This window comes from Dreissena polymorpha, chromosome 9 (assembly GCF_020536995.1).
Source record: "Dreissena polymorpha isolate Duluth1 chromosome 9, UMN_Dpol_1.0, whole genome shotgun sequence".
Lineage (NCBI taxonomy): Eukaryota > Metazoa > Mollusca > Bivalvia > Myida > Dreissenidae > Dreissena > Dreissena polymorpha.
The window spans coordinates 97,455,828-97,472,665 of NC_068363.1; the positions used below are offsets into that span (position 1 = coordinate 97,455,828).

General features: G+C 35.9%; 1 protein-coding gene across 1 annotated transcript in view; it reads left to right on the top strand.

The window, feature by feature from the left end:
• LOC127845330 (uncharacterized) overlaps positions 1–16,597 on the top strand; it is a 30,437-nt gene extending 13,840 nt beyond the window's left edge. Inside the window, exons 9-28 of the mRNA XM_052376188.1 lie at positions 1,581–1,688; positions 3,611–3,843; positions 4,372–4,538; positions 4,781–4,910; positions 5,394–5,578; positions 6,072–6,246; positions 6,795–6,921; positions 7,505–7,696; positions 8,253–8,289; positions 9,798–9,922; positions 11,801–11,960; positions 12,468–12,521; positions 12,899–13,065; positions 13,193–13,379; positions 13,588–13,707; positions 14,141–14,295; positions 14,589–14,711; positions 15,383–15,497; positions 15,761–15,854; positions 16,228–16,597. Coding sequence (XP_052232148.1) covers positions 1,581–1,688; positions 3,611–3,843; positions 4,372–4,538; positions 4,781–4,910; positions 5,394–5,578; positions 6,072–6,246; positions 6,795–6,921; positions 7,505–7,696; positions 8,253–8,289; positions 9,798–9,922; positions 11,801–11,960; positions 12,468–12,521; positions 12,899–13,065; positions 13,193–13,379; positions 13,588–13,707; positions 14,141–14,295; positions 14,589–14,711; positions 15,383–15,497; positions 15,761–15,854; positions 16,228–16,360 — 2,787 coding nt within the window. The 3' untranslated portion in view covers positions 16,361–16,597. The remainder of the gene's footprint in view (positions 1–1,580; positions 1,689–3,610; positions 3,844–4,371; positions 4,539–4,780; positions 4,911–5,393; positions 5,579–6,071; positions 6,247–6,794; positions 6,922–7,504; positions 7,697–8,252; positions 8,290–9,797; positions 9,923–11,800; positions 11,961–12,467; positions 12,522–12,898; positions 13,066–13,192; positions 13,380–13,587; positions 13,708–14,140; positions 14,296–14,588; positions 14,712–15,382; positions 15,498–15,760; positions 15,855–16,227) is intronic.
• The last annotated feature ends 241 nt before the right edge of the window (positions 16,598–16,838 follow it).

Below are 16,838 nucleotides of genomic sequence, written 5' to 3' on the forward strand. Positions count from 1 at the left end.
CACCAGGGATTCCGCCATGCAAATCCCGACATCATTATCAATTAGTCCCCTTCATTTTGATGATTCCATAGTTAAAATGTACACTTTATTTTATTGTCAATTCATTTGTAAATGAATTTGATAAAAAATAATACATGTCGCTGTTTATTAGCGTGACACTTCGCGCGAAAATTACGTCATTAGAAAATGCATTGTTGGAATGTTTTGGTTAAAGTTACCGGTGGTTAAATTCCACTTTGCGCGGTTAGGTTACTTTGCGGTATATCGTGTTTATACAATCGAGTTACCCTGAAGGTTACTAAACCTGAATAACCGAAAACTTACCAAGGTTTGAATGTTACCGAGCGGTTACTTTAACCAGCGTTTATACAATCGGGTGCTGGACAATACGTCCAGAATTTTTTTCTTTTAAATTTGACAAAATAAACAATTTCCACTTGTTTAAAAGATTTCACAACTTTCGTCTGAATCTTTCCAAACTTGTTAAGTGTTTTTATATCAGTATTACTCGAACCCTATTGAAAATGATGAATATCGGAGCAATAAATCTATTATGATCTTTTACTGAATTTCAAAGTATTGTGAAATGCAGCTTCTTTATGCAATTTACAGTTTTCATTCCATTTTTTTTCCAAACTTGTGCAGTGTTTTCATATCAATGAGTACTCAACCCCTATCGTAAATGAGCAACGTAAGAATAAGTTCAGAATCATCTCCCCTTGAAGTTGAGAAAAATATGAAATTACGCTTACAAGATGAAGCAGATTTTTTAAAACGTACACAGTTATGTTCCATTAATGAAAACTGCACACGGATGCCAGTAAAAAAAAAAGGAAACCAATGTAAATAAAATGAACTATGAAATATTTGGGGGTTACAACACAAGATCATAGATAATGGTTATTTGGGGGTTATAACACAACATCATGAATAATGGTTATTTGGGGGTTATAACAAAAAATTATAGATAATGGTTATACCAGTATCTTTTTCGATTTTGTTTAAAATAATCGGCCAATATATTAATATTTACAGTAGAAAAAAATCGTTCCATGTAACTTCATTGAGTGCCTTTTACACTGAAATTACCGACGCCCTTTGATGCTTTGCATCAATACGTATCTTGTATAGTATATCAATACGAGATAATACTAAGCATTGTGCGACACCCATAAACATTCATTCTGGGAGATCAACTCGCGGTAATTCAAATCGGTTCAATGCAAAAGTTTGGTTCCATGCCTATTTTCCCGGTCTAAGATACGTTTCCTGCCGAACTTTACCGCTATAGTCCAGTAGTCTGAACATTTATGCTTGAACATCAATTTTGGAAAAGTATATGATGTCATACATGTGTAGTCGAAATGGTATGGGCCTTTTGGGAACGGAAATCCGGGGCTTCATAACCTATGCGTTCTTAAATTTATTTAATATGTCCTATGATCAGTTATTTATAACTTATTTTTAGATACCTTACTAATTTTCTTTCGAAGTAAAAAAAGCTTTTAACATGCTCTTGAGTAAAATATTCATAAAATGCCCAGCCCATAATATGACTCCGTGATGTTTTCATTTTTTAGATGGAGTTCAAGTTTGACTTTGAGCCCGCTGTGCACTGTAGTAAGAACTCAACATTCACCTGTCAGTATAACGCAAATGCCCTGAAGGTTACGTCAGACTTCACCAAGGTAAGCAGTTTAAAACGTTGTGTTTGTCGTACACTTTAGTTGGAGCAAAACTTTTACGTGTCAGCCCGGCGCAACAGTCATGATGATTAGGTATTATTTGAACAAGCAATATAACACGTTTTATTTGCCGTACACTGAAGCCTTAAAATAATGTCAGTCTGAAACTACTGCCCTATAGCATAATACGTTTCAACATAACATTTATGCATGGTTATTCCTTTTAAACGTAGTCTTATACGTATATTTAGGATATGTGTTTGTTTATCGATGGAAGTGCACGCTGTCTTTCTTTTCAGAGCTTTAAAACACTCATTAGTAAATGCAAATTTGTCAGTGACTAAAACACAAGGTATAATACATGCATTCCAAAAGGTATTAAACCTGGAAAAAAAATGCATTACTGGCCACCAATAACGGTAATAAATACTGTATGTAAAATCTGCTCTAAATACATGTCAAACAGGTTAAAACTATTCATATATTTTTGTCTCGGAATTATTAACTCAGACACATAAAGCTCTTATCAAGCCGTTTATTCCCAATAGCATACGGTTCATCTTAGTCATGTTAGTAAACAAACAAGGTACACAACCTTTGTGTGATAAAAGTAACTCTTCGCCAGTGTTGTCGAACATTTTCAATTACATTGAAACAAAAGACAAATTGTATATGCACTTTCGTATTACATGGTTAACCAAATAACAGTTATTGCAATAAAGAATTGTACATAGAATCATATGCACTGACTCCTTTTATTTAAAATTGGATGTTACTGCAACCAACGGTACCTTTGTCAAAGTGAATTTAAAACTATTCAACATATATCATGGTAATGTAAGCACGCCTATCAGTTATTAATATATCTTTTCCAGATAAAATCAATTTTCAAACATTCTAAATATGTCTTCCTTTTAACTGGTACATGAACATACAAATGAACCCTTAAACTTAATATTTGTTTTGATCAATATATATAGGTAAGTTGTTATGTATTATGTGACATGCCTCGTTGTTTTAAAGGAATAGGACGCGAGCTATCGATTGAGGGGAGAAAACTCAAAAATATTGTTTGAAAGTCTGTCTAAGATTTATTCTCATTGACTAAGGGGCTCGAAATATTGCTTGGTTATCGACCGACTGTGAGTTAACGGCTGGACAGATTTCTTTGTAGTAATGTTTTTGAAAGGTTAAAGGGATGCTTTGGATTAAAGCTATTTTTGACATTTTTGCGGCCCGCGAAGACAGGTCTATGATAAATTCTAGATAATGACCTTGTTATGATTCCAATATCAGAGGACGTGGATTTTCGTTCATGGCTCTTTGTCAATTTTTCTCTCATTAAACATGATTACATATATTTATTTGAATAAATTGGGCTCCTGGGCCCATATACTATCCAGGGTACGTTACTTCCACCCGAGGAACCTCCATGTACTAAATTAATTGACTATTTTAAAAATATGCGTACACGTGAAGAATCGGAACTTCTGTCATCTCTTTTCCAGTTGTTGTGATATGAAATTGTAATGTATTGTAATGACAATGTTTTCTTTGACAAATACTTATTATATCGTGGTTTAAAAGCTTTTGATAGAAACTGAATCAAATATGTTATACTTTGTATATATTGCATATAAACTGTTCAGTTTGGTGTGGGATGCATTCGAATCTCGACCAATTCACAAGGAAATAAAATAAATTGGAACGGAAGGTCTTTTCAGGACGCGAGACTTATAACTTGTTATCATGAGCACTATTGTAAATCGTCTTTTCACCTATGATGTGATCGCAATCACATCGACAACAAAGATATTTTATATTTATATTGTATGATTTTAATTATTCTTTACACCAAATATGTCTTCTAGAATAGCGAGTGAATAAAAGCACAAATATTACTATTTGAGACATCTTTCCGACAGACGCCGATAGTGTTGGAATGGAAGGGTTGGGTGGACACGGACCAATACTCTGCGGGGGTGGGGGCGTACCGCCTGGAGCTTCACCGGCTCGAGGTCAAGGACGCGACATTGGAGCTCACGGAGGCTAACCCAACCTTGCCCGTCATGGAGAATCGCGTAAATCACACGGGGGGAACTACGGTACAGAACTTGTTCAGTACCACATTCACACCGCCAGAACCAGGAATGTACAGGTGAGAATCGGTTTCTTGATTGTATATTTTTACAAAAACTGTCTGAAAAAAAGCTGTATTAAAGCCATGAGATTAACGTCCATTGGGCTTACCTTTGAGTTAATTTGAAATAATCACACTTCTAAGATATGTGTGCTGCGATAAACAAAATTCAAGTAAGTCGATATGTATATAACCAATAAGTCAATGCATGGCCCATGCGTACTTGTAAGGTTATACCACGCACACAAATAACATCAATACATCATATGTTACTGTTTATAAAATCTTCTCCGCATGTATTGGTCTAATCTATTTTGGTAAAGATTGACCTTGTAAGGATAGGTTTATCTACACAATGTGTATGTAATGTAGATTGCGTGTCTTAAGACTGACATTGTTTTACGTTTAACGTTCATAATACTGATCAGCTTATCTGATGTGAATTATACAAAATCTACTGACAACTTGTTCAAATTGCATTTCCACATCTTTATTTAGAAAAAGAAAAAAAAATCTGAAACAATACCAATTTTATTTGTATTTCAGCATCGTGATGGAGGTGACGGACAACGCCAACAACTCCATCTTCACTCGTCGGTTCGCCCTGTACGACAACGTATCCAGCGTGACTACCAACCCTCTCAGTGCGCATGGTCTACATGCAACTTCCGCTGCAAAGGAAACCGGTTACCGCTGGCAGATGGAAACTAAGTGTACAAATACTTATATTGATATCATTCTGTTAACATTCTGTTTGCATCGGAAGAGATTTGTTGCATGAGCAGTGGTGTCAATATCGCAAATAGTCGGTGAAGCATAGTACGTAAGAGTACGTAATATGATTTCCGTTCAAAACGATAAAATAAAAAATGACACAGCTTTATGTACTGGTCAAAACCTTCATGTTATGTAACTCGATTTAAACCAATAACAACACGCATATTTTTTACTTCAGCGGTCAAACTGAACTGGACGGACTATTTTGTGAACAAAGTTCATCACGAAAAGAAGTTCCTGAACAAAATCAAAAAGTTCCCAACTCTTTTTGACGACCTCGAATCAATTGGAATCCGAAACGTGAAAAAGTAAACCATGATTTGTACTTAAATAAAAAGTATGTGTATATTAACCTTTCTATGGAATATATCATAACCGTTTTTTTCACGTTTATCTTATCTAATTAAATGAATGCCAACGTCATATAAGTGTATGGCGTTTTTCTGATCGAATGATAAACACTATTTTCTAAAATGCATGCGATATTCGGATCAAGTGAACAAATCATTAGTTATTTTATAATATTTTATTTATAATAAGGTATATGCCTGATTTACCTTAGGCGACATATAAGCTGATATCTGATCAACTATACACTTATGATGACGTCATTGAAGTGTCCTGAATACCGCATCGATATGACTTAATTGCTATTAAAAACGGCTAAAAGTCCAACAAACAAACTAACACACATCTCAAATTGAAATCAGGCAAAATACATTATCACTGTTTCAAATACCTGATCACATATATTCCCCGCATCAGATAAAAAGTATGCCTAATTTACCCAGGTTCGTGTTTGACTCCTACGATGACACAGAGGGCCCCAGGACAATGGACGCTATTCCTAACGTCAATGGGATTACGCGATTCGATTACGGTTACGTTTTAAACCAGGCCAGTGAGCAAGCCCCTACCATGTGGAACACTGGTTTAACGCAGAACGTTGATCTTCCAGTGTCAACCAATCACGGTGGTAGGTATTTTGTGACATATACTGAAATAATTGCTTTATGGGAACATGTTTTATTTAAAAAAACAACCACAACAACAACACACACGCATGGCAATCAAAAAAAATAATTAAATTAATCTAGTTTAAGCTACCATGATATTAGATGTGAAAGCTCAAAAAAGAATATTTATTTAGCTTATTTATTATAAATTAATCGTCATTTAAACACCCACAATGTTTTATAGAGGTAATTATTCAAGCATCAGCATTATGGTATTAATCTAGATTTTTTTTCAGAAGTGTAGAAAATCATTTTAAACACTTTTTTAATTATTTGACAATAGCACGTATTGCAATACATAACCTTTTTTAACGTTTATGTAAGAAAGTAGACATTCAATTTTTTTATCAAATAAAATAAGAAAAGAGAGCATTGCAAAACAAACCTATAGGCAATCAAACATATATAAACATGTATCAATATTGAATAAATGTCTTATCACCATCATTTTAGACACTGTAACGTTATGGGTTCGTGCGTTCGATATACTTGGCAACATGTTGGAGAAGAAGACAACAGTTACTATTGATGTCACGCCACCGGAGATCGTCTCCAACCTAGCTGAAAACAAAACATCTTCGTTCACGCCAAATGCTGGAAAGACGGATGGCGGCTATTACTATAGCAGGTATAAATGTCCGATCTTCATTGTTGACATGTAAATCTAGTGTAAGCGATATGTTAATGATTGTATATATAAACTTGCTGTAGAATAATAAAAAATAATAAAAAGCACAAAGTCACTCACTTTTTTCCATTAAAAAGGGCAAATCATTACACTCTGACAATTAGTGGTACATAATAAGTTTTTAATTATTTTTTGCTGTCTACTTAACACACTGTCCACGAAATTCAACAAACTACCATATCTGTTTAAATACTTCATTTATTCATTAAGTATTAGTGTCTGTTGACATGTGATGGAATATTAACTGAACAAACGCCATTACATTTACTTTCAAATGAAACGTTCTCATGTCCCTGTCAACACTGTCATTAATTTTCTTTTATAAACTATACACTCCACGATGACCATGTGTGCAAAGGTTTATGATTTCTATGTGTATACTATAAAGGCACAAAATAACTTCTATTCACGTACTTACATGAAATGATCTCGATGTCTATATGATCACTTTCATGTTTAGATGTCCAAAGTTGAACTGTGTTTTTCAGTTACGAGTTTTACGCCCGAGATAAAGAGAGCGGCGTATACCAGATAGAATTGGATGTTAACATCACCATGGCGGATATCGGCGTAGTTCGCAGATTCCAGCAGGTGGTGAATGGCAGCATGGACAAGGTAGGGTACGAGCATGGGTTCTGCTGTTAATGGCGATAATGGTCACGAGTGAATAAGCAGGTCCAGAACGAGCTTAAACTTAATTGTATGAAGGCTTTATACATCAACAATCGCAGAAGGCTAGAATTGCTAACACCACTATAAAATCACTGTTTAAAGGAGGCATTTCGTACGTAATTTGTTAGTGTTTTGTACGACTCATTCGATGCCACTCAATCAAATATTGACAGTGCGCCACTGTTGTCATTAGTCAAATCAAAATACAAATTCGAAAAACCTCACAAAACAACATTTGTTTGCGGTTGGTCAGATACTCAACCATCGGTAAAAATCTAAATGAAACCGAAGCAGAAATGGTACAAGTGTTAGACATTGGCCGAAATTGATTAAGAACAATAATGCTAACTGCGCCTTTATTGTCAAGTTTCCCGTAAACATTGACCCTCGAAGCTTACACTTGTATCGTTTTTTGTTAGAAAAACAATTTGGAACTAAATACTTTAAAGGCCTTATATCCTTGAGCTCGTTTGCATTTGTAAACTCAACCATGAGCGCTCATCATGTATATCTGTCTGTTGTAAAGACCAAGTCGCCATCTGACTCGGCCTGTGTACCGTCCAAAGACCCGGTCACCTGCTTCCTGGAACGACAGAATGTCCGCCTGGACAACTGCTGGTTTCTGGTCCCGAAGAAGGACTACAGCATCAAAGCGGGAGCCACTGTGACAGTGCGTGCCTTCAACCAGGCGCGACAACCGGTCGATACACAGTTCGAGGTATCAACATTAGGCTCTAGACAACACACATTAAAATAGCGAAGCTCCGATTGTCGTTGGAATACTAGCAAACTATTCTGAAGGTAGTACAACCACGTAAGCACATTCAGAGTGGCCGATAAGTGCTCCGGATATAACATTCTGCAGGTCTTGGTGGTCAGATCCTTGAGTGTCGTATTTTTTTGGGATGTGTTGCATTTATCCTTATAAGTTAGATAGGAGTTCATTATGGTAGGTTTCACATGTAATATGTTGTTGCATACGCAGAGAAGTATGTTTAAGCAACGCAAGCCCAAAACATTATAAACCGTTTAACAATGAAATTCATTGTCGTTCTTCAGTCGCTCTTCACTGGTTTTAACAGCATAAGTTTAATTCCTTACGATAGCTGACCCTAAAATTCATATTTGCTAAAGCAGGGCTCTCTTCTTCGATATTTATCTTTGCCTAATTATGTGTTAAAGGAATCAATTAAGCAACCATTTGAAGTATTTCCCCTAAATTACGAAATGGCCACTCAGTCGTTGATATACAGATAACTACTGGTCTATTACAGATCAAACGGCTGAACTCATTGAAAGGACTCGAAATATGTAAGTAAAATAGCAAGCACTAACAATTAAATAACATATTGGATGTTAACTTGAGTGTTGAGTTGTAGTTGTATTTTCACCATTACACAATTATCTGTTTATAATGCGTTATAATGATGTGTTTTAATAGTGGGATAGAGAGAGAGAGAGAGAAGAAAAAGACAAGATTGTCTCTATGTTCTCTCGGAGGTTCCTCTTTGGTTTGAACAATAGCTCTCACGGAAATCGTCTGTTTTGTCACATCCCGTTTGGTGGTGTTGCCTTTGATCCGTAAGATACTACCGGCACCGCTGAGTTGACGTCGTTTCTCGTGCAATATGGCAATGTCTTTACACTTCTACCACATACTTGATGTTAGGGTGTTTTCGGCTCTTTGTTTAAGGCATCAGTACATCATACGTCAGTGAGCGGAAATAATCCAAAATCGGTAACTTTCTTTGGCTGAATGTTTAGTCCTTCTAAAGATTGCCATGGCATTCCCAACGTTTTAATGATGTCTATTTCATACACGTTGTCATTTGCTTCGAATGGAGATCAGCTTTGGTTGTTGATATTTTATGATCCGGTCTTCATTCTTCCTTTCCTATTTATTTGCTGGATTAATTGTAATATGTACATGTAGTAAGTAATATTCTAACAACACGCAAACGCACGGTCGAAGCGACTTCCATCAGCGAAACACGCCTTCCAGGTTGAGAGCAGATGTCACAGTCACCGACGTCAAAATTTGCTGTTCAGCAATATTAAATATAATGGTCATGTGTGATGTTTCTTCTTACTTTCGCCAAAACTGTGTCGCTTACTGTCGGTCCCAAAATATTTGCATATGTCTCCTGATGGTGGCCAAACGCGCCTAAGCTGTTGATGTGCGCCTTTAAATGTGTCGCTTAATATTCAGATGCTGTGGAGGGATGATCGAGATGCAGATAAGTAAAAACACCACCTTCATGCAGCGTGTGTGTAGGTGTCAGCAGCGCATCATCATTTCACTTATTTCCCGTACGTACTTCCTCAGCGCGAAATCTTCAATGGTTATTGCTGCTTTTCCGTCTATTTGATTGTCCAGATAATTGACTTTCCGCACATCTGTTAAGCTCGACTTTCTATGCATAGTTAGAGTGCTAGAATATTTCCCGGCACAAATGATCACAATCGATGACACTTTATGGAGAAAGATTTATCAATGAAGCATTGATTATAGTTTGTTCGGATGATGCGTTGTCTCGGCTATGAAGCAGCTACCTTAAAACGTTGGTTCCGTCGATCTCTTTACTCTTTCGTCTATCCATTTTCTTTGGCGTTGATTTTTTTTCATCTGTCGTTTGACAAAATTCATGCACTCTTCTCGGAGACTGAAAAGCGTCTGTAGATCTATCTTTTCTGTCCTGGTAAATGAACCAATGTAACGCACTGTAGGAACCACGATGAAGCCGATTGAAATTAAGGATGTAATATACTAGTACAAAAATGGTTAATAATATGCCTAAAAAGGATTTGACCCCGTCTAGATTCTGGGCCTGAGAACATCCGGATCACCAACAAGAGGCCAGACAGCTTCAGGATCCAGTGGGACCTTCCTACAGTTCGTTCGTGCTACGATAGTCAACCCATCGTCATAAATATAGCGTTCTTTGTAAGTGATATTCATCATCATCAATATGATTATAATCCCATCCCCATCATCATATTGTTGTAACCAGTCTTACCTCATTAACATCATATTTTGCCGAAAAACATAATTGATCAGCATCAACAGCATTAACATAACCGCCAATTAATTTCCAAGTGGTTTCATTATAATAATTCACGTCGTTTTCGTTTTTGTCTTTATCACTATTTGAAACATATTATAGTTTGCTTTTTATGATAATATTTTTTTTTAAACTGTAAGAATAATCATTAGTGCAGGGCATACATGTTGAATATATGATGAGTTTTGTTTTCTTTCTAATTCGAAATAAAATTCGTTAAGATATCAAAAAAAATCTTAAATAGGTTATTTCTGATTTTATAAAGTATACTTTTCAATCGCGTATTGCTTCATTATCCCCCGCCATAGGCGGAGGGATATTGCTTTGGCGTTGGCCGTCCTTCCGTCCGTCCTTCCGTTTGTCTTTCCGTCCTTCCGTCCGTCCGTCCGGCACTTTTGGGTCCGGAGCCATATCTTGGAAGTGCTGCCGCGGATTTAAATGAAACATGGTATTAGTATATAAATGGATAAGAGGATGATGCACGCCTAATGGCATTGTACACCATCTGTTAATAATAGAGTTATGGCCCTTTGTATCTTGGAAAAATGCTTTTTTGTATTCGGAGCCATATCTTGGGAGTGCTTTGGCGGATTTCATTGAAACTTGGTATGAGTATATATATATATATATATATATATATATATATATATATATATTTATATATATATATATATATATATATATATATATATATATATATATATATATATATATATATATATACCAATATATAGTGCCAGTTACGCGGTCTCGGTAGTTTTCAGACTGTACTTACGAGGTCAATATAAAAAACGGGGTCTATATACAACCCCGCATTCTAGGCTCCTTTAATTACTATGAGGGGGGTGTAGGGGAGGTAATGCAATCAAATCTCACAATAAGGTCTTAAATCGAAAACCACAATCACGTCTGAAATTGAAATTGTATATACCTCGCAAATAAGTTCGCTATATATTTCCTTGTATAAGACGTTAAATAAATGACGTATTTATATACAATAATATAGTAGGTACCCCTATATACCTTAATTCGTGTTTATATCGGATAAAAAAGGGTATGGAGATACATGTATTTAAAGTGGGAACCCCATAACCTATTTCTAAATCAGAGACCCCGTAACTGGCCATATGTGTGAATATATATATATATATATATATATATATATATATATATATATATATGGATAAGAGGATGATTCACGCCAAAACGAATTGTACACCATTGGATAGTAAAGGAGTTATGGCCCCTTGTATCTTCAAAAAATGTTTTTTTTTTAGTGTTAAGGAGTATCCTCGATAATGGTAATTTCCGTAATTTACTATTTACGGAGAATTATCCCCGATAATGGGAAATCCGTAATTCACTATTTTCCCGATAGTGGGAACAATATAAACGTCAAATACCCGCTTTTGGTATGAAAATTTATTAAAGATCCTCAATATAAAAACAATCCTTGTCTCTATCTAGTTAATCACTAGGTAACGACGTCAGTTCTATAACGTTACGTCACAAATCGACGTTACGTCACGGAACCATTCCGCCGGTACAAATAAAACGTTAAATCTAATGTCCATTGAGTGTCAAATATAACACTTTTGTGTCCAGAAGAATATTGGCGGGGGATATCAATTCAACGAATTTTCTTGTTCATATTAATGTCTTGTGCGAACCCATTCCACATACAATGTGTGAAGAAATGACGCATTCGAAAAATGTAATCTTTTGAACCACGTGTTTACTAACGTGTGTATCCCACTCAGGATGACACGCAGCCCAAGAAATACTATCTGACCAGCACCACGACCTTCCTGGATGTCGCGGGTTTGACGCCAAACACGGTGTATAAGATCTCGTTCTACACGCAACTGGGTAGTGAGTCAGACGTGAGTGAGGCGTTCGCGCAGAAATCAGTACGAACAGGTAGGCTCCATACCTCCACCCACTCTCAGTCATCCGGAACAGTTTTATATTTAAAAAAAACAATCATTTAAGGGACAGACAAAATGCTATTAAAAAGCGCATTATTGCAAGAAGGCGTTTATTCCAAAGAAAAGTAGTTAATGCGTATATGATGCTTGACAGCGTAATGAGACGACACTTTAGTACAGAAGAAAGTATTTGGAAAGTTGAACTTACGTAATACGTAGTACTCTGTTGAGCTGAACATTAAATCACAGGGAAAAAGTGCCCAAGAAACGGATCTAGCAGTGACGGCAAGGACAGGTGTGTGGCTCGGCCGATTACAACTAAGTTTTTTTGGTAGCACATAGGTCTTCCTATTACTTCAACATACAATATACTATAGTTGTGGTCATTTGTCCAGTTTCAATCATCAAATAACAATCAACACAAAGCCAACATACATGTTTAATTTTTAGAATGCAGCACAAAATACAGCGTTTTTAAATTCTATATGTCTTATTTCAGAGGAGCAAGAAGGTGGTGGTGTTCCACTGATTGGTATAATTTATGCCGTTATAGGTAAGTATGTCGTGTCGCCCATACCAGAATACGATTGTGCTGCGCGTAAGGAATATTTAGTTTTCAACTGTGAATCCATAATCTAGTATCAATCCCTATCTGTTATATAATGAAGACGGTCCGACGTAATTGATAATTGTTAAATGGTTATATACCTAGCTTTTGATCATGCTCTGTCGCTTGTCATGATTAACATACCTGCCTATTTAAACATTATTCTGTATTAATAATGTATGAAATATTTAAGTATTGAAAAATTCCTATGACGTATTACCAATTTAAGGATTAATATTCGATACAATAATAATAGGGTATTTTTTATATTTATATTGAAAAGTCAATGAGTTATTTAAAATTATATAATATTTATCACACAGGGGTTTTGGCTGTTGTTGCCATCGTTGTCCTTTTAATGGTGATACTCATCCGCTGTGGTGTGATCCGACCTGGTGAACGCGTCCGTGTGGTCGGGCGAAGGATATCTCGGCGGGTTCGTCAAAGCCGTATGTTCAGAGGCGAGGCACACAACAATCCGTCTTATAGTGTGGGTGTATTTTTATATGGTACTAAGCGTTCAATTACACTGTGTACTGTATATTGCTTATCCACACCGTTTAAGATTCTGCATTAACACGTTTAAGCGTACTGATTTATGTAATTTCCTTCATCAGACACCGCGGGCGAGATCAATGGGCGCCGAGGAACTTTACCTGTACGGTGGCATGGACACGTATGCATCGAAGTCAGTCCTTAGTCGCAATGATATTGTGTTCGAGTCTGTCATCAAGTCCGGACACTTTGCTAACATCTACAAAGCAAAGTACAAGGGAAAAACTGTGGTGGCTAAAACACTAAAAGGTATGCATATTATTTCATTTACTGTTATTAGTTTATATAAGTAAAATATAAGAACCAGTAATTATAAAAGAATCACATTGGTGTTTACTATTAGGAACTCTAAAACTTGAAAAATCAGCAATATTGACTTAATTGCATAACGTCAAGAAAATAATAAGATTGTAAAATTGTTATACATGCTATTAATGTGTCAAATCTTTCAATTTAGAGAACTACGCAACCAAGGACGAGTTCCTTATGAAGGCGAAAATGAACTTCTCATCAGAGAAGGTTGGGGACCATCCCAACGTATTAAAGTATTTGGGATCCGGCCTTGATGACACGAGCAGTTAGTATATTGTAAATGAAAACATTTCGGGGTTTACACACTGAAAACACGTTACCCACAGTATGGTCTTGTCATTTCAATGAGATAAAGTCACATATAGTGTTTTGATTCAAGTTTTTTTCTTATTGTTGTTGAGAGTAAATAACGGTGTTAAAGCGATACTCTATTAAACGAATTGAAACATAACACTTGATTGTTTGGGCTTGCACACACATCCATACTTAAAGTACAATCTGCGATTGTCTTTTCAATGCGATAAAGTTTCTTTTACGGTAATGGTTTAAGCTTTCTTTCCGCTATCGCTGTTGAGAGTGAATAACGCTGTTTTCTTTGTATTGATATTATGTCGTCAGTCTTCAGACTGATCTACCTATTCAAAGACATGTTTTCACATTTACACAAAATGCCGTATCATTTCCTTCATGCGTTTAAGTGGGACCTTTCGTCCTGTATGAGTACTGCGAGAACGGTACGTTGAAGGAATACCTGGTTCAGCACAAGTCCAACGTTACCATGGAGATCCAGGAGACCCTCTTTCGAATTGGACGCGACATCGCCATGGGGATGGAATACCTGGCTGGAAAAGGGGTAATTCAAATATAATGGTGTAAAAGTGTTATGCAGGTAACATACTAAAGATAGTTTCATATAAGAGTTATATCAAATTGTGGTACAATATGTTGTTAAACAACTTATACGATTATAAATTATTATGCATTTCTACCAAACTTGTACCAAGATTGCGAGGGGGTATAAAGACAGTAACGTCATGTTCACGCTAGTGCCTGTATTTAAGTGTCATAATTACAACAATTGACGACTTATAATATTATTAATCAACAAACGCTAAATGAATTAAATCCGCGGCTTATTATTTAAAGATAACTCACCGCCGCCTAGCGGCACGCAACATCTTGCTTAACTCCTTGAAAGAAGTTAAGATCTACGGCTTCGGACCACAACCGGAAGAAGAAGGTGACGGAGATGCAGAGAGCGGCAAAAAGGTAAGTGATACGTTGAGAAACCGTCATGATCAATACTTTTTTTTATCCAACAGTCGTTTATTTTGCAAGATACTTTAATTGTCCAGAAACCTTGATTTCTTCAATTTTCTGTTTCAAATATATTCCATTCATGGCTCTTAAAGGGTCCTTTTCATAGATTTTGCATGTATTAAGTTTGTCATTGAATGATTTATATTGATAAATGTTAACACTGGATCTAAAAAGCTCCAGTAAAAACAAGAATAAAATTAAAGAAAGAAAACAGTAACCATAAACTGGGCTTGAACCACTGACCACTGGAGACAAAGTATATCGCTTAGGCCACTCTACCATTCGTGCTCATACAATGAGTGCTGTATTTTATACTTTTTATAAGCAATCCTCGTAGTAACATATATCGACAACAACAGAACTCTCCTAATTATTCAACGCTTTATAATTTTCGGGGTTTTAAATCGTCAAAACAGGCATATAATTGATATTTTAGAGCATGGCAAATGTTCAGTATTACTGTTTCCTCACAAATATCATAACTACATCGAAAGTTTGCGAATCTAAAACATTATTTTAAATTTTGTCAATTTACCAAACCGTGAAAATGCCCCTTTAACTTTATTTTCATTCTTATATAAAACAATTGTGTTAATGTGCACTTGTTGCTTTCATTACAGGAGAGAATTCCAATCAAGTGGATGGCGCCTGAATGCATGACGTCAACGAAAGATGCAGACCAGAAAAGTGATGTGTGGTCGTTTGGCGTAGTCCTGTGGGAAGTTTTTACTCTTGGTAAAGCAGCATTTTTTTCATTTAGTATTTAGTTTTGTGCAAAAATCAAAACAAAAGCAACAACAATGCATTTGGCAAACATTTTAGTTAATTGTGATAAAGGATAACACGAATAAAACCATATCGTTCAAGCTACATAGTCACACAGATATATATACATTTTCAAATGCGAAATATTAAATATAACGAAAACAAAACGTATGAAAGTATGGTTTATTTCAAAATCAACGTAAACAAATTCTTGAGTGTTCTGCCATAATCAGGAGAGACCCCGTTCGAGAAAGTGAGAAGCCGAGACCTGCTTGACAGACTGAAGAAAAATGTGCGTCTGCATAAACCGGACCACTGTGATAACGTGTACGTACATCGACGTTATTTGTACTATAGGTCCTTTTCTCATTTTTTTTGTTTCACAATACATGCGAGTAATCCCATATTAAAAAAACAACGTTTTTATTTCGTTGTGTTTAGGCAGGTTACAAGATAAGCATATAGCTTTCTCTCTAATGGCATACCTAGTTGTTAATAACAAAATGTACCTTGTAATGTTAATGTTTATGGTCTAACGATTACGTTCAAGAAATAACGTACTCGTTGGTCTCTTTCTAAACCCTGCAGTAATATTTGATGATATTACTAACGTTAGCCGTAATCGGTTTGTGTTGAGGTATTTTTGCATGGTTTAAGGACTACCTTAACATTCACTGTATTTGATGTATGGGTTATTCAGGTGGTACGGCGTGATGACCAAATGCTGGGCATTTCAGTCGAAGAAGCGACCAACGTTTGCTGACATCAGAACGGAGCTGGACACTGTGTTTGTTGCCTCTCCTGGAGATGACTACTACTACTATAAACGCTAAGCGAGTTCTTGACCATATGAACGCGAGGTCCTAGTTCTACTTCTAAAACATTTTGTTTTGTTAAAGTATGTGTAATTGTGTGTATATGCATTACCCTGTTACTAAATTTAGCTTTCCGTCTTCTTGATTACTCTGGCGCAAAGGATAAATATCGTGTCTGCAATTTATAATACTGGCTTATAACGTTATAACGTTATCACTAGCATTTACAATATAATAAAATATATAGCAGAATAATGCAGCGTGTGTTCTATATTACATAAGGAATTACCAAGAATACTGACATGAGTTTACATGTACTATAGGTATACACCGATAGATAGAACGTTAGCGGACTGAGAAAGCCATTTCTTTTTTTTCAAAGAAATCCGATCAAACATCCCTTAGCATTAATTGAAATTGGAAAAATATTGAGCTTTTGTAACAATGTCCACAATATATGTCTTATTATCATGCTTATGGATGAAAGAACATTGAG